The 19,375-nt window shown below is 37.0% G+C and overlaps 1 protein-coding gene across 5 annotated transcripts in view; it reads left to right on the forward strand.

Annotated features, from left to right (window-relative positions):
- Positions 1-19,375, forward strand: part of IL15 (interleukin 15) — a 96,534-nt gene that overhangs the window by 66,503 nt on the left and 10,656 nt on the right. For 2 of the 5 annotated variants that reach the window (XM_007999862.3, XM_007999863.3), the window contains exons 3-4: positions 17,809-17,919; positions 18,935-19,032. In XM_007999862.3, coding sequence (XP_007998053.1) covers positions 17,908-17,919; positions 18,935-19,032 — 110 coding nt within the window. In that variant the 5' untranslated portion in view covers positions 17,809-17,907. 5 annotated transcript variants of the gene reach the window in all.

Raw genomic sequence — 19,375 nt, forward strand, 5'->3', positions numbered from 1 at the left:
TGTTATATTACCAGAATTACTTTTCTAGTTCCTTCTCATTTGGGTAGACTATTTCTTCAAATTGTTCTTGAATTTAGTTTTGATGGGATTGAGTTTTTTAAATATATTTTTTCCCTCTTGAGGATCTGACTTAAGATCCTTTTTTATACTTTATTTTATTTTTATATATAAAAATTTATATATTATATATAATTATATATTATATAATTACATATATTATATATAATTACATATATTATGTATATTATATAGTATATAGTATAGTTTATATTAAATCTTGTATATTAAATTATATATTATATTTATATAAATTATATATATATAATTTATATTACATACAAATTATTTATATAAAATAAAGTTTATACTTTATTTTAGCCTAATTTAATTCTTGGTGCTTTTAGGGTGAAGACTTTCTATGAGTTCTTTAGTTATAGAGAGACTTCGTGTGCTGGTTTTCCTAAATGTTGTTTGTAGTAGTTATGTACTTGGTGTGTGGGCAAGTTCACTGTCTCCTATGGAGTTGGAATGGCTGGGATCTCTTGCATTTTATCTCATTCTCTTGTGATGTACACTTTATTTATTTAATTTTACTCCAATATTTTATTTACTGAGTTGATGATTCAGGCTTCAATCCAATAGGAGAGGTAACCCTTAGTAGTCACTGGCTGTAGCTAAGGCAGGTGGGTACACGTAATACTCAGTGGTGGGCAGGGATCCCAGCCTTGATGAAGGTGGCTAGGGGAGTTCTCAATTAGATGTGCAGAGGTTGTACCATGATGAAGGGTGTGAGCTACCTCAGTTCCCCTGCCAGGCCAGCAGAAAAACTATCCACCTCCCAGCCTTACTTCTGTACCAGTGTTCTGGCTATTCAGATCATACAGGCACCTCTTTTCACACGTAGGAATGTTGGTGTTCCAAGTAGGGGGAATTGTGGCCCTGCCTCTCATACAGGCCTGAATATGGGGTGTACCCCCCAGTTGGGCTGCAATCACTATGAAGTGTTCCAGAAAGGCTGTCTATACATATATCCACATTGCATTCTTGTGGTAGAAACTCCAGTTGTGTCTGCAATGATGTAGCAGGGTTGAACAAGGATCTCTTCTCCAAGACCCTTCATGATCACAGAGGCTGCCTGCCTGTTTGGGTAGAGGTGCTGACTGTCTCTATTGTGTCCAGCTCTGCACTTGGGTCACTGCTATAAGAAACATTCCACTAGTGGAAAGATCTGGGACTCAAGCCTGCTGTTCAGACTCTTTTGTCCCATGGGTGTTCTCTTGATATGGTGTTCTACCCCTTCCCCTAAAAATGGGACTTCTTGAGAGCCGGACTGCAGTGATTACCATTGATCTTCTTGGTCTAGCCACCCAGTAGGGCTACCAGACTCTGGGCTGGTGATGGAGAATGACTGCAAAGGATCCAGTGATGTGACCTGTCTTCAAGTCTCCCAGCAATGGATACCAGAGCCTGCTTTGAATGGAGGTGGCAGGGGAGTGACATAGACTCTGAGATTCCTTGGTTGTCAATAGACTTAGTGTGCTGGCTTTCTTAAATGCTGGTTATACTAATAGTGAACTTGTCATGTGCACAGACTCAGGACCCCTGGATAGCCAGGGTATTGCAGGCAGTGGTGTAAGCTGAGATCACACAGCCGTTTTCTCCTTGCTGAGAGGTATTGTAATGGCCTGAGTTGGCTGGCCTCCAGCCGGAGGTGGCGCTTGCAAGACAGCACCAGCTGCAGTAGCAGCAGTGGGATTTGAGCTTGCTCTAAGTTGCTCAGGGGAATTATTCTGGTTTCTCAGGTGATGGACAGGGTCGTAGAGCTCCCTAAAGTTTGTTATTTGCGTTAATCTACTAGGGTGAGTGGAGAAATATCACCAGGTGGGGGCAGGGTTAGGTGGATCTGAGCTCAGATTCCCCTTGGGTGGGGCCTGCCACAGTCACTGTAAGAGGCATGGGGTGGTTTGCAGGCCAATAGGGTAATATTCCAGAGGTGAGTATAACTGCTTCTGCTATGCAGAAGATTTCACAAAGGGAGTGGGCAGTAGCGGGCAGCAGTAAGCCTCATCCAGCTTCAATGCAGTTGGCAAGGTCAGTCTTGTTTCTGAAGTGCCATGCTATTAGCACCAGGTTTAGGTCCACATAGCCTGTGCACAGAACTCAGACTTGCCTGAGGCCATACGTTCCCTGCAGAAATGGCAAGCATGACTTTCGGGTCATGTCCCTCCTCATCTGCCCTCAAGGCTGGTCAGCAGTGCTCTTCCCACTTGCCACCAAGTTCTGTTGATGGGTGTTCGTCCTTACTCAAAATTATATCACAAATTCAACTGGGAGCTTATTTCACCCTGTGATCCCTCCCTGAGCTCATTGGCTAACTTTCTTGAGGGCTTCTGTGAGATATAGTCAGGAATGGCTTCCCTTGGTTCACACTAGAGACTCGGAATACCTGCAAGGCACTTCCTGCGACTGCTTCTGCTTTTATTTTCACGAGGCTCCCTAAATTTGTTCCAGCTCTGGGTCGCGTTAAGGCCTTTTCCTGTGGCCTGGATTTTCAGATTCCTTAGTGGGGATATGTGCTTAAAGGCAGAATCTCCCCCTCTTATACTCTGGGAACTTTTATTTTTTTTTCCTGTCTCATGGAGTGGGCTGCAGCCTAGGGCTTCTTTCAAAAGGTCTGTGGATTTTTCCAGTTTTCCCAGTGGGAGAGACATGCTAACACTGCCTCCTATCTGCTATCTTAGGGGAAAAAAAAAAGGTGTATGGATCATTCACTTCCTTCGTTAAGTTTATTTCTAGGTATATGATTTTTTTAAATTTTTTGTGGCTATTGTAAATAGGATCGCTTTTTGATTTCCATGTTAGCTAATTCATTATTGGTGTATAGAAATGCTGGTGATTTTTATATGTTGATTTTCTATCCTGCAACTTTACTGAATTTGTTAATTTTAAAAGTTTTTTGATGAAGTCTTTAGGGTTTTTAATATATAAAGTTTTGTCATCTGCAAACTGGGACAATTTGACTTCCTCCTTTCCAATTTGGATGCCTTTTATTTATCTGGCCCAATTGTTCTGGGTAAGATTTCCAGTACTATGTTGAATAGAAGTGATGGATAGGCATCCTTGTCTTGTCTTTAATCTTAGAAGAAAAGCTTTCAGCTCTTCCTTCTTCTATATGATGTTATCTGTTGTTTTGTCATATATGACCTACTGAGATACATTCCTTGTATGTCTAATATTTTTGTGAGTTCTTCACATGAAGGAATGTTGAATTTTTTCAAATGCTTTTCTGCGTATTATCATCTGTATTTTGTCTTTCTTCCTGTTAATATGTTGTACCATATTTATTGATTAGCTTGTTATGCCATGCTTACCATGCTCGCGTCTCTGGGATGAATTCCTCTTACTCACACTAAGTGATCTTTTTAATATGCTGTTGGATTCAGTTTGCTAGTATCTTGTTAAGAATCTTGTATCTATGTTCATCATCAATATTGACCTATAGTTTTATGTTTTTGATGTGTCCTTGTCTGGTTTTGGAATCAGATTAATGTAGGCATTATAAAATAAGTTTAAAAGTTTTCTCCCATCTTCAATTTTCTTCAGTAGTTTGAGGAGAATTGGTATTAGTTCTTTATGTATTTGGTGGAATTCAGCAGTGAAGCTTTCAGGTCCTGATCTTTTCTTTGATGATGGAAGACTTATTAGTGATAATAATAAATAATAATTTATATTAATTGTTATTAATTTCTTTACTCATTATCAGTCTGTTCATATTTTATATTTCTTGGTAGATTTTATATTTTAATTTTGATAAGTTGCATGTGTTCAGAAATTTATTCATTTCTTCCATGTCATCAATTATTTTGGTGTATACTTGTTCATAATAGGCTCTCAGGATCCTTTGCATTTTTGCAGTATAGTTATGTCTCATTTTTTCATCTCTTATTTTATTTACTTGAATCTCTCTCTTGTTTTTTAGCTTAGGTAAAGGTTTGTTGATTTTTATCTTTTTAAAAAGTCAAATCTTTGTTTTGGTTTTTATATGAATTTATTTTTTTAGTCTATATTTTATTTATGTTTTGAATTTTATCATTTCTGTCCTTCCTTCTACCAATTTTGGGTTTACTTGTTCCTATTATTTTTAGTTCCTTGAGGTGAATCATTGGATTGTTTACTAGAAATCTTTCTTCTTTTTTGGTGCAGGCATTTACTGTTATAAACTTCCCTCTCAGAGCTACTTTCACTATGTCCCTTAGGTTTTGATATGATGTGTTTTCATTCTTGTTTGTCTGAAGAAAATAGTTTTTCACTTTGTTTATTTATTTATTTATTATTTTTATTATTATTTTATTATACTTTAAGTTCTAGGGTACATGTGGATAACGTGCAGGTTTGTTAAATATGTATACTTGTGCCATGTTGGCGTGCTGCACCCATCAACCCGTCAGCACCCATCAACTCGTCATTTACATCAGGTATAACTCCCAATGCCATCCCTCCCCCCTCCCCCCTCCCCCCTCCCCATGATAGGCCCCGGTGTGTGATGTTCCCCTCCCCGAGTCCAAGTGATCTCAACATTCAGTTCCCACCTATGAGTGAGAACATGCGGTGTTTGGTTTTCTGTTCTTGTGATAGTTTGCTGAGAATGATGGTTTCCAGCTGCATCCATGTCCCTACAAAGGACACAAACTCATCCTTTTTTATGGCTGCAAGTTTTTCACTTTTAATTTCCTCATTGACCCATTGGTTATTTAAGAATACGTTGTTTAATTTCTATGTATTTTTAAATTTTCTGAAGTTTTAATTTTAGTATTGATTTCTAGTTTCATTGCGTTATGGTTAGGAAAGATACTTGATATGATCTCTATCTTCTTAAAATTTTTAAGACTTGTTTCATGGCCTAACATGTGATCTAACCTAAAAAACTGTTCCATATGCGGTTGGGAAGAATGTGTACTCTGTTGGATGCAGTGTTCTGTAAATGTCTGTTAGGTCCATTTGGTCTATGGTATAATTTAAGTCCAATGTTTCTATGTTGATTTTTTGTCTAGATGATCTGTTCATTGTTGAAAGTGGTATATTGAAGTCCTCTACAATTACTGTATTGCCCTCTATTTCTCCTGTTAGGTCTAATAATATTTGCTTTAGATATCTGGGTGCTCTAGTGTTGGGTGCATAAATATTTATAGTTGTTACATCCTTTTATAGAATTGATTTCTTTATTTTTATATTATGACCTTCTTTACCTCTTTTTACAGTTTTTGACTTGATGCTTATTTTATCTGATATAAGTATGACTATTTCTGCTTGCTTTTTGTTTCTGTTTGCGTGAAATATCTTCTTCTATCCCTCCACTTTCAGTCTGTGTTACACTTGTTGGCAGCGTGTAGTTGGTTCCTTTTAAAAATTTATTTAGCCACTCTCTTATCTCTTAACTGGAGAATTTAGTCCACTTACATTCAAGGTTATTATTGATAGATAATAACTTACTCCTGACATTTAGAAAAAATTACTTTCTGGTTATTTCGCAAATGTTTTGTTCCTTTCTTCCTCTTTTATTGTTTATCTCTGTGGTTTGGTGGTTTTATGTGGTACTAAGCTTGGTTTCTTTTCTCCTTGCTTGTATATGTTATATATGTTGTATCTTTCTTTGTGGTTATTATGAGAATAAACAGTCTTATGGTTTATTTAAATCTGATAGCAAGTTAATTTTGGTCACATAAAAATACTCCAGATGTTTTCTCTTTTCTTCACTATTTATATATCTGTTTCCTTTATTTACTTCTTTACCCATTATGTAGCTGTTGTAATTTTTGACGATTTTGACTTTAAACCTTCATATTAAAAGATTTGCACAACATTAAAGCGCTCAGATATTCTGAGTTTGAATGAATTTACCTATACTGGTGAGCTTTATATTTTCACAAGTTTTTATTATAGTAATAATCAGCCTTTCATTTCCAATTGTAGCACTCCTTTAAGCATTTCTTGTAAAATCAGTTGAGTGGTGATGAATCCCATCAGTGTTTGTTTGTCTGGGAATGTCTTCATTTCTCCTTCATTTTTGAAGGGATAGCTTTACTGAATATAGTATTCTTGGCTGATTTTTTTTTTTTTTTTAATTTTCAGCACTTTGAATATATCATGCCATTCTCTCCTAGTCTACTGAAAAATCTGATAGTCTAATAGAGATCCTTTTGTATGTGAGTTAACACATCTGTCTTGCAGCTTTTAGAATTCTTTCTTTGTCTTTGACTTTTGACAGTTTGATAATCATGTGCCTCAGAAAGGATCTTTTGGGGTTCAATTTAATTAGGGACTTTTCAGCTTCCTGAATCTAGATGTTTGTATCTCTCCTCATACTTGGGAAGCCTAAAGCTATTATTTCATTAAATACGTTTCCTATGCCTTTTTAAAAAATTTCTTCTTCATCTGGCATTCCTATAATGTGAATATTTGTTTGCCTAATTGTATCCCTTGTATTCTGTAGACTTTCTTCATTCTCTTTTGTTCTTATTTCTGTGTTTTTCATCTGACTGGGTTATTTCAAAGACGTGTTTACTAATTCAGAAATTCCTTCATGAAAGATCTAGTCTACTGTCAAAATTTTCACTTATATTTTTAAAATTTTCACTTATCGAATTTTTCAGCTCCCAGATTTCTGTTTGGTTCTTTTAAAATTATATTTGTATATTATGAATTTCTCATTCCAATTATTGATTGTTTGTGTTCTATTGTATCTCACTGAGTTTTTTAAAGATTATAATTTTTAATTATTTTTTAGGCATTTCATAAGTATCATTTTATTTGGGGTCTTCTACTAGGATTTATTGTGTTCCTTTGTGGGTATCATGTTTTCTTGCTTTTATTATATTTCCTTTGTCTCTGCATTGATATTTGTTCATATAGTAGAATAGTTTTTGTTTCCAATTTTATAGAGTAGCTTTTTTAGGGAGAGACATTTCCTGTAGATAAGTCCTAGAGTGTAAGTTCAGTAGGGAGAATGGCTTTGATTCTGGGTGGACTCAGTAGCATGGTATCTGTGCAGTTTCTTTGGCTATAATACTCAGCAGTGATGTCTGTGATTGCCTCAGGGGCCTACGCTGTGAGAGCTTTTGAGGCAGTGGCATAGTTTTCTTGGGGTGGGAGCACTGGGTTGGTTTTCAGGTTGGGCATGTGTGGGCACAGTGAGCTGACAAGCTGTCTGGCTGCCTCTCCAGAGAGTCAGTGGCTACTGCTGTGCTGGCTGTTGGGCCAGACTTGAGCTTACAGAGATGCTGCCAGCAAAGTAGCTGTGTGACTTTCTTTTCAGGGAGGCAGGGTTGCCACCAAACTAGATGAGCATAACAATGCCAAGCATCCCTGTGGCAGTCTGTTGGAGAGGCAGAGCTGCTGCGGGACTGGATGTCAGGTTACATGTGAAAGTCTGTGGGTGCAGTAAGGCCAGGCAGCTCTGCAGTTGTCTTTCACAGGAGTAGATTGCCACACAACCACTTGCCAGGCTGGGTACAGGAACATACAAGCTCAGTGTGCTTGCTGGCTGTGAAGCACAGGTATGTGTTAGTAACATGGCTAGTGGCTGTTTCAAAGCTTCCCTGCTGTGCATATCTGCCTGTTCCCTGAGATGGTGATGTGCCATGTGAGTTTGGACACTGGGGTCTTGGTCATCATGACAGGCCTATACTCTAGGTAGCTGAGTTTGTGGAGTTGCAAGCATTCATGTGAACATCGTGGAATGAGAGCAGGGCCTCAGGATGGAGACAGTCAGTTGCTATTGGCCCTTAGTACTGGGTCTGGTTTTAAGAAGCCATTGAGCTGTATCATCTTAGGTCTTAAGGGTGGGAGGTGTTCAAGGTGGGCTCCTACTCTGAGGCGGTGCAGCTGTACAAACTTCTGGCTAATCTCCAAACTGGATTCAAAACCTGTAAGGACCAGGACACTCTCCTGCAGCAAGGATTTCTGGCATGTGTAGTAACAATTGGGACTGCTGGGGATTTACAGCTTACCTTTACCCCATAAGAAGAAGTCTCCCTGACTCTGAGCTAATTCTGGTGAAGATGACATTGTGGCAGAAGCAGATTACTTGCTCTCCTCTCTATGGTGCTATTCTCGCCTTCTGCGCTTCCCAGGGATGTTGCCACTTCCCTGGTGCTCCCCATCATACTTCTTCAGTCACTCCAGTCAAATTATAGATGTTTAGTCATTGTTTTGATCCCTTTTAGTTGAGGGAACAAGCACCAGGTAACTATAGTCAGTCATCTTTCTGACTTCACTTGGACAGGTATTTTAATTAAGTGCCATTTCCAGATTGACTTCCTCTTTTATTTAAGATTACTTTACATGATAATTTTATATTTATAAGTGGACAGGATTTTTTATTGGCTAGTCTTTTATTATTAATTTGTAATTCAATATTATTGAAAATTTGGAATTCAATATTCCATTTAATAGTTCAATATTATTAATTTTTTGGATTTTTTGGATCATATAATGTAACAAGTATGAATTTAGATTTCTGTAATGTTTGATACTTTATTTTAGATCTAGGACATAAACACTTTAGGTCTAGGTCATGGGTGACCTTTTACGAATATTCTGCATGTTTATTTTTAATGTACTATCACTGTGGTGTAGGATGTCATGTATCTAATCTGTTTAATCAAATGTACATATATACTACATAAAAAGGTTGTTCATTGAGTTTTTAAAATTTACCCTAGGCATTGTTTGGCTGGAGCCAGCTCTAATTGGCTCATTAGGGCCAATGGTTAAATAGTTAGGAATTTTATGAGCCAGCTTTTAAACCATTGGTATTTTGAAGTCAGTATAGTGAGTTTTTTATACAACAAAAATTGGCAAATGCTACAAAGTAACGATTTTTTTTTTGAGAGCTCGTTTATTGGCATATCAGTGCTAGCCTCACTGATTTCTGTATATGTTTAAATTTCTAAAAAACTAGGTTAAAATATTTTTAACTTATTTTTCCTATTCATTTTTCTCTGTATAATTTGAAGCTATACTATTAGGCACATAAACATTCATAACTATTATATTATATATATTATATATTATATATATTTATATATGTTATATATATTATAATTATTATATTATATACATTGCTTTTTCTGTATATTTTTACTGCACTTTCTTTTTTTCTTCTCTCTTTCTGCCTGTCCCCACTACCTCTACTGCTGTTACAACCTTCTGTTAGAGTCTTTGAATTTTGTTTGTTCATTTTATTTTGTTTTGGTTTGGAAATTATACATGTCTGGCTTGGGTTTTTTTTTCGTAGTTAAATTTTCTCTTGACTTTTTGCAATTAATCAGCGTTAAGTGTATTTCAAATTCCACAAATAAAATAATCATCACAGTATGAGTTTACTTCTTCTTCTTCCTTTTCCGACACCATTTCCCCCAGGGAGATTATCCATGATTTTCTTGGCACATTGCTACTTGGAAAAGTACATGGCTAAATCAGTAGTTGCCTTAGCATTGGGACTGATGATACAGTGACTGAAAAGGAGGATGAGATAATTTTTTATAATTACAAATATTTTCTATATCATGGTTGTGGTAGTAACTTCATGAGTGTATACTGTCATCAAAACTGCAAACTGTATGCTTAAAAAAAGTGTATATTTTATTATCTCAAAATTGTATCTCAATAAAGTTTATTTAAAAGTATGGTACAGAATGTCAGAGAGAGTAAGAAAGAATTAGCAGGATGTGGAGAAAGCCCATTGCAAGTTACATCTCATGAAATTATACTGGCATGGTTTTTCCAGAAATACTTAGCACTTTGGAACTTGAAATTGGTGAGACGGATATAGTAGAAAGAGATGAAATATGGGGTAAAGTTAGTGTACTATTTAGGATAGTATTTATTACAGTGACTGGCTGGGCCACCTTCTGGTTAGGGAAGCTAGTGCAGCTAAGATGCTGATAGTTGTGAGAATAAGGACAATCTATTTATAATATAAACAAATTAAAAATCAAATCCAGTAAATACGTCATATGTGCTTATTATATGCTTAGCATGCTTATAGGTGTTGTAGGTACTGTAGGTACAGTAATTAGTAAGATACACAAGGTTTCTGACCACAAGAATTTCACATTTTTGCAAAATGAATGATGTCAAAAATGTACTTTAATGAATTGCCATTAGTGATTTAGACTCAAATATAAATGTTACTAATTCTGCATTCTTTCTTATATCCCACATCTTTTTTGGATAACTTTTTAATTTTTCTGGAATGCATTTTTTACATAATTATTTCATGGACATTCTGTGGGTCTTATGTTTTCTAAGATGTGCTATGAAAGAATGTGTTTGCCCTCTTTTTCAAATACTAATAGCTTTCTAGGTTCAAACTCATACTCACTTAGAACCTTGAAGATGATTCTCTTGTCTTGTAAGTACCATAATCAGATTCATTCTGATTTTTGTCCTTAAATAGCTTTCTATTAGCATATATTTCGTTATCCTGGAATCAGGAAATTCAATTCAAATTGCTGTGTTTTTCAATTATCCCTTTTATGCCCCATCAGTGTGAAAGCTTGTGTTCTACTTCAGCTCTGTAAACTTTTATTTTATGACTGTTTTGATTATTTCATTCTGTCTGTTGTCTCTTTGCTGTCTGTTTATGGAACTCCTTTTGGATACTATGTTGGAATTTCTAGACCTGTCTATCTCATAATTTCCAACTTTTTATTCTTTTGTACTATGGCTTGGGATAATTTCTTCACTTTAGCAAGTGTTTGAATGAAGTACTTTGGGAAACTGACCAGAGGAACAGATATCATTGATTGTTTCTGGAGAGTACATTAAATATATCTTTGCTGCCCCAAGGAAGCTGTCCATTGTTCCTGCCCTAGAGAATTATACTAGCTGGGATTTTTCAAAAACATTTATACCATTTTCCAAAACATTTGCACCGAATGACAATAGCCCATGAACATAGTGCTACAGAAAACTATGATCAGAGAGTGGTAAGAGAATCTACCATAGATCCCCTCCAGCCACATAAATGAATATCCCTTGTTTACCTTAAATGATAAACTACCTGAGGTGTTCCTGGATTTATTTTATATATTTCTATCAATAAATATATTGTTTAAAAATATATATTTCTATATATAAATATATTGTTTAAATATAGTGTTTCTATATTTACCCACTATTTGTTTAGTTAATGCTTTCTGACAGTGATTAAAACTAAGATGTCCAAATCTTACTGCTACCTCTGTCTGTGGCAGTTCAAAGAATATTTATATAGATTATTGTTTGCATTGGAAACATTTCGATATAATTAACAAATTTGTCTTATTTTAAGCATTCCAAAGGACTTAAAGGTATTTCATTTTAAAAGATACATGTATTTGTACACCTTTGTATTTTGGTTTTGATAAACTGAAATTTATAGGCCTTATAAACATGTTGGGTAGTCTTATAGGAGAATTAATGCCAACCTCAGGTCTTACATTTGTATGAATGAATTTTTAAAAATCATTATAGTAATCCAAGTTACTATAGTTTGTATTGGGGTTTATTTAGCCTTGATATTGAACACAGATTAAGTTTGAGGAAATTTCTTATTTGAAAATCTCACATTGGTGTCAATTTAAAACAGCTTGAAAGCAATTACTGAAAATGTCTTAATGCAATTAATGATAGGAAGATTGGAGATGTTTAAAGATATCACTTTCTCAGCTGTGCTTAAATTAGGACTGATTAAGAGAGCTGTAGCGGTCAAGAGCTGGCAAACCAACTGTTTATTTATCAAAACCGACTACTTATTTGTCAAAGCAGGTGGTTGGTGATTCAAATCCATCAACCACCTGTTTTTATAAATAAAGTTGTATTGGAACACAGCCATACCCATTTGTTTATGTGTTGTCTATAGCTGCTCTTACACTGGAGTGGATGAGTTAATCACTGGCGACAAAGTCTGCAAGACTTGCAAAGCATGAAACATTATCTGGCCCTCTACACAAAGTGTTAACAGTTGCTGCATTAAACAATGGTGACAGTTTTGTGGAGTCCTGCCGACCACTATTTTCACACTGTTAGGAAAATGGCTCACAGTCATCTGCAAACACGCTATGCTTGTTTGCATATGGCCTTGCTTGGGTTCTGCCTTCTGCCTCAATGCTGTTTTTCTCCTTTCACTCATGGCTAGAATATATCCGACCTTCAAAGTATGATTCAAGTAACACTACCTTTATGAAGTCCTGTAATAAAGATACGAAGTAAAATTTCCTGGACAAATCTCCCAATCGCTCCCTTACATATAATCTGAAATCCCTTGCCCCTCTCTTCCTTGTACTAGCTTGGTATACACACAGCAGGTTTAAATCCAGTAATCTTACCTATTCCAGGCTTTCTTTCCTTTTCAGCTTACTGTGGCTGGAGAAAACACATAAAACCCTAATGACTAATCTCACTCTACAGCCATTCACAACATTGATCCTTCAATAGGCCAAGCTCTCATACTATTCTCCCAGATACCTAACTGGCTATTTTGTGTGTCCTTCCCTGTCATCCTCCTCCTTTCCCCATCCTCCTCCAATCTTCACTCTCTGCTCATGACATTTTATCTTAATTCACTGAGAAAATAGAAGTAATAGTAGAAAACTTACACCTAGCTACCAGCCCCACCCCCGTTATAACTCAGCATTCCTTCCTGTGACAGTAGATGACTCAGCCCTCACCCCCTCTCGGAGGTGAGCTAACATCCTCATCCTCACTTGCTTGTTAGAGAACATTGCTCTGGCACTTCCTACCCCCACCAACATCCTTAATTCCCCCTCTCTAATAAGTCATTCCCATTAGCATGCAAACGTGTTGTTATTTCCACCACTTTCTACTACCTGCTACAACCCCCTTTCCTTCCACCCTTTTGGAGCAGGATTCTTAACAACATTTCCTGCACTAGCATTTACAAAATCATTTCTTGCCACTTTCTTGTCAACCATCCCAGGCAGGCTTCCCCCTCCATCATACCCCTAAACATGCTATTGTCAGAGTCATCTGACATGACCTCTGCGTTGCCAAGCCCATTGGTCAGTGCTGAAACTGTGTCTTGCTTGGCCTGTCAGTGCATTGGATGTGTCCATTATTCTCTTTTGCTGGATATACTTCCCTTGACTGACTTCTAGAATATGATACTCTTCATTTTCCCCTTCTTCAGTAGTCATTCCTTTTGATGTTTCTTTCCTGGTCCTTCTTTTATAATCCCTAACCTAATTAATACTGAAGTATCCCATGCTTAGGTTTTGGTCCTTTTCTCTACCTACACCACTCCCTCATGAGCACTCTCATGAGTCGCATATCTCCAGTTCAGTAACATTCCTGAACTCCAGATTTACGTATCCCATGGCGTATTTGGCATTTTCCTTGTGCATATCTAATAAGCCTTTCAAACTCAGCATGTCCAGAACTGAAACTCCTGACCTGTCCCCTCTCCTCAAGGCATCAGCTCTGTCCAAGGCTTGCTTGTTTCAGTTGATGGCAGCTCCATCATCTCCGGTGTTCAGAGGAAAAGACTCAGAGTCATTCTCATTCTCTTGTTTCCTCCTGTACCCTACAATCTGTCAGGAAATTCTACTAGTCCTGTCGTAAAAAATGTTTCCAGACTCTAACCACGTGTCTCTACCTCCACTGCCACCCAAAGCAGATTCAGGTCCTCCTCTCCTCCACCTTTCTGACCTCATCTCAGACTACTCTTGCCCTTGCTCACTCCACTGGCTTCTTTTCTGTCCGTTAGACTCATAGCCACACAGTTGCCTCTGCGCTATCTATTCCCTCTGCTTCAAATAGTCTTCACAGAGATACTACCGGGGTTCACACCCTTGCTATCTTCACCTTGACCACCCAAAATTTCAACCTCACCCTTCTTTCCTTTTTTTCCTTTCTCCTAGATAATTTTTCACTCTCTAATAAAATACAAAATTATAATAATTTATTTGTGCATTTTCTATATAGTCCATCTTTCTTTCTGAAATCAAAATTGTGTTCTGCCATCATTGATGTACTCCAAGGTCATAAAAAATGCCTAGCCTGTAGTAAATGTTCAGTGAATAGTTACTAGATGAATCAAGGAAAGTGATGCTGTCTTATAATCTCTATATTCTATTCAGTCTTGTCGTGTCTTTTCTAGTGGTTTGAATGAATGGATGATGTATTTAACCCAATAAACCAATACTTGTAAATCTTTTATTCTTGTATGTTTAATTAATTTTAAATGTGTGATTAGACAAATTAATAAGCAGAATAAAACAAAACATCAAGTATGTCAGATCATCTTTCCTCACTGGGAAGAACTATAATACTGGTATAGAATGTAAGATGTTTACAGTTATTTTCACAAGCATTTATTTGCTTGGGAAATAGCAACGGTGTGAGCCCCAACAGTATCTGAGTGAAGAATGTTTGAAGCAGAAGGAAAAGCTAGAGCAGAGGCAACTGTGTGACTACAAGTCTAAGGGACAGTTTTCACTTCAGAATGAACACTACAGAGATGCCTGGCTGTGTGAACTTGCTCACCTCACGATGTTCTTTCCCTGGGCAGTACCATCCTGCTGCGATTTCAGTGCTGCCGTGAGTCACCAGTCACCCTGCAGTGAGACCTAATCACAAGATTCCAAACAGTTCCTACCCTGTGAGCTCCTTGAGGACAGGGCTGGGATTTAGTCTCTTTTATTTCACGGGCCCAGACTTCTAGGATGGCAGAATGGTTTCCAGTGCCAGGCCCCACCTGGTTGCTCTCCGTGGGCTTACTGCCCAGGGCTGCCTTGGGACTTGGCTCCCTACTTTCTGGTGCAACATTCTTCGGCCACTCCAACTATGGCTTAAGTGGCCCCAGCTACAGCTTGACCCACTGTTTCATGAGATACAGGTGTTAAGCCTTGGTGAAATTCATGTGGTGTTAAGTCTGCAGTCTCACAGAATACAAGAACTCAGGGGGCATGACTTCCTCCACCTTGACTTCAAAAGATGATGCTGACTTCTATGGGACACAGGCAGAGACTTTGCACAGGGGCAGAACCACCACAGAGAACCCCCGACAGGGCAGTGCCTCGTGGAGCCAAGGAAATGGGGTTGCCACCAAAATACCAGAACTATGGTTAACAATGTAGAGTTGCAGTCTGGAAAAGTTTCAGGCATGAGACTCCAACCCATGACAACTGAAGCATAGGCTGAGCCTAGGAAAGCCGTGGGATCTGACCTGCCTAAGGCTTTAGGCGTCCAACCCCCGCTCAGTGCCCAGGATGCAGAGTATGAAGAGAAAGGAAATTATTCTCCAACTTTAAGATTTAATATTTCTCCTTGTTGGGTTTTGGACTTGTTTCAGATGAGTTATCCCACTTTTCTTGCTTATTTCCCCATTTTAGAATGGGAATGTCTATTCTATACCTTCACACATTGTATTTTGGAAGCAGATAACTTACTTTAATTTCACAGGCTCGTGGTTACAGAACATTTGCCTTCAGGATGAAATCTCACCCATATTTGATTTCGATAAGTATTAGCTAGATGACTAGATTAACTAGCTAACTAGATTAACTAGATTTAGATAAGTATTAACTAACAGTATTAACTTTAGAATTAATACTGGAGTGATTTTGAGCCTACTAGGATGGAATGAATATACTTGGCGTTGTATGAAGGGCGTGAATTTAGCAGAGAGGGGAGGCTAGGGGCAGAATGCTATGGTTTGAATGCCTCCACCAAAACTCGTGTTGACATTTAATTGTGATTGTGACAGTGTTAAGAAGTGGGATCTTTAACAGGTAATTAGGTACCTCTTTAGGCACTTTCACTAGACAGGGCCCTCACAAATGGATTAATGCAGTTCCGGAGGGGGTGAGTTTGTTATTGCATGAGTGGGCTCCTTATTAAAGGGTGATTTTGGCTCAGTTTCCTCTCTGTCTTGTGTGCTTGCTTTCACCTTGTACCCTTCCGCCACAGGATGACCTTTAGCAGATGTCAGTGCCATGCTCATGTACTTCCCATCCTGCAGAACTGTGAGCCAAATGAGCTTGTGTCCCTTATGAATTAAGTCTGTGGTGTTCTCTTCTAGCAGCAGAAAATGGATTCAGGCAGCAAGCAGAGCTATAAAATACTTCCTTTTTTTTTGAGATGGAGTTTCACTTTTGTCGCCTAGGCTGTAGTGCAATGGCATGATCTCGCCTCACCACAACCTCCGCCTCCTGGGTTCAAGCAATTCTCCGGCCTCAGCGTCCCGAGTAGCTGAAACTACAGGAATGCACCATCACACCTGGCTAGTTTTATATTTTTTTAGTAGAAATGGGGTTTCTCCATGCTGGTCAGGCTGATCTCGAACTCCAGACGTTAGGCGATCTGCCTGCTTCGGCTTCCCAAAGTGCTGGGATTATAGTCATGAGCCACCACGCCCGGCCAATACTTCTTTTCATCTACACTGGCTTCCAATATCATAATTTGGTTAGATACCTTTGAGGACATTTTCTATTGCATTCCTCCATGTTTGGCAATCACACTCTATTGTGGAGTATTCTGGCTAAACACTTAGTTTTCTTTTACTTATGCCAGCAGGATGTAGTTGAGCAGGGTAGTGAAAATCCATTGTGATATTGTAAAGCCTCACTGCTATAAGAGGCCAGGAATTTACAAAAGTAGCTTAGTAAGGCCTAATTAAAAATTATATCACCTACGGCATTGCTCAATCCCAAGTCAATATTATTGCTTTTTGAAAAATGTGGATTTGAGGATACCACAACTAAAAGGGAGGTAGGGAATGTAAGAGACTTTGGATGAAATTATGAAGATAACTGTAAAGTTCTATAAAAAATTTGAAGCACTGAGATAATATGGACAAAGGGAATAATTATAAAATGAGAGTGATAAGGAAGGTTTGCTTTAAATAAACCAATCAATGAGTGATTTAGATCATGTGTAACAGGAAGATTAGATTTGATACGTTCTTGTGGACAAAAAGGTATTTCTATTGGATACACCTTTATATCTTGCTTAATACTTAAATAAGTGTTAGCTTTTTCTTTCTGTGAGTTATACATAATATATTTTAAAGCAGCCATTTTTATATTTCAGAAACATCTGAAAAGTATAATAATTTAATTATTTGAGTTTATAGAACTTAATTCAGTGAATATTTGTGTCATGGGTTGTGGAAGATTTTGATTTTTTCTGGAAGAAGTCACCACATATATACTATTTTAAAGGGCAGGAAATAGTTGTTTGTATTTTTGTATATTTTGGTTATAAACGGCTTTTAATGACATAGAGTTGAATTTAGGAATGTTTAATCTTCACATTCTTCACTTGATTTGAGTGAGAAAAATAAAATTTTCTTGGTTACAAAATTCTCAAATGATTAACAGTGGTTTATTTAAAAGACTGAAGATACATATTCAGTGACTGTAGAAATGACTACTGCTGTTGTAAACTGATTAACAATCAGTACTTCTATAAATCTAAGTCTTTGTTTTTTCTTTTTACTAGTATGACTCTGGAATTTTTCAATTCAGGGACATAATATAATAGAAAAGTTTTGCAAAGGCTTTGTAATTAGACAGACCTGGTCTCAAATGCTGGCTGTCATGTACTTGCTGTGGACCTAGAGCAGCTTACCCAAATGCTACTAACCTCCCTCCATAGGATTATTGTAGAGATTAAAGGTGATGCATCTGTTAAGTAACTAATAGAGTGCTTATTAAAAGGTAGGTGTTCAATAGGTATTAATTCCCTCCCTTTCTTTTTCTCACTAGTCCACTTGTGTTTTTAATGGATCATACTTTACCCTAGATTGTATTGTAGGAAGCATCGTGGATGGATGGCTGCTGGAAACCCCCTGCCATAGCCAACTCTTCTTCAATACTTAAGGATTTACCGTGGCTTTGAGTAATGAGAATTTCGGTAAGAAAAAAAAAAAAAAAGATGAAAATAGCATATGGAATTTCCCTAAAAGGTCGTTTGAATCTCAGAGTCTTTGCAATAAGTTACATGGTTATTCTCTAAAGATCTTGGGATATCATAGATGTATGTTCACATTTGGATTGTTCTTATTTTGAAAATAAAATAAATAGATTTTTAAAAACTCTATTGACCATGTTAAGGCTCTTCTTGTCATTATAAATGTGTTATTTCACTTATCCCACTCTTTTGTGTTCTCTAAATGTCTTTGTACACACTAAATTGTGTAGTCTTAGAGGGCAGGGTGTGGTTATCATTCATCTTTTCTGTGTAAACAGAAGGAAGCACGAACAATCAGTGGTTAAGGTGGCAGTTAACACTGCTTTCTGAAACTATAAAAGCTTTGACAACACAAAAGAGGCAGGTGAAAGTACCAAAACTCTGGTAAGTTCTAGGATAAATGATTTTCCTAAATCACCAAGAAAAATTATTAGATAGTCACTCTCGAGATGGAATACAGTATCTGTAGTTGTTTCCATTTTATCCAATTTTTCACCAAATAATATTGATATAATTCATTTTCATAATTTACGTGAGGTTAATATAACTAGTGCATCTCTGTTATTAATGCATGTTATTAACCTGTGCTTTATAAATTATTTTGGCCTGCTAAAACAGAGAGAAGGATGAGGAGGAGGTCAAAGTTAATATAAAAACATTAAGTGGTGACATTGGTGTGTATGTAAATTAACAAATGTGTCAACTTTGTTAAATTATCTTTGACATGCATCTGCAGAAATATCTGTTAAGGAATTTTGTGCATAAGAGACAGAGTTGGAGGTAGGAGAGAAAGCAAAATAAAGATAAATTATAGTTGTATTATTTTTTGATAAGGAGCATTAATTATGAAAATATGAAAAAATTACATCTTTAGACCTAAAAATATGTTGACATGTTATTTTAAACCTCACTTTTTAACCAAAAAATGTAACCATTTGTCTATGATTATATTTTTCAGAAACCACATTTGAGAAGTATTTCCATCCAGTGCTACCTGTGTTTACTTCTAAAGAGTCATTTTCTAACTGAAGCTGGCATTCATGTCTTCATTTTGGGGTAATTTTATCTTTAGGCATAAATAATATTATGTTCATGGTCATGATGACTGTCCTCGGATATCTTTTCCATTAAGTTAGTTTATGTTCAGTCTGCTTATATCTCTAGGTACTCAGTATCTGGGGGATAGAAGGCAGACTATAGAGATTCAGAGGAGGTTGGGTAAACACCTAACTGAGCGTTTTTCTGCATTGTGGTAATAGTACAAATAAGCATTATAGCCCTCAAATAAATTGGGCCTTTTGATATTTAACTGAACTTGGAAATGTACCACTTATTGATAGACTACATATTTTTCACGGCAATTAAAAGTAGATATTTAGAATTTGCTTATGTTACTTCT

The sequence above is a fragment of the Chlorocebus sabaeus genome, chromosome 7 (assembly GCF_047675955.1).
Source record: "Chlorocebus sabaeus isolate Y175 chromosome 7, mChlSab1.0.hap1, whole genome shotgun sequence".
Lineage (NCBI taxonomy): Eukaryota > Metazoa > Chordata > Mammalia > Primates > Cercopithecidae > Chlorocebus > Chlorocebus sabaeus.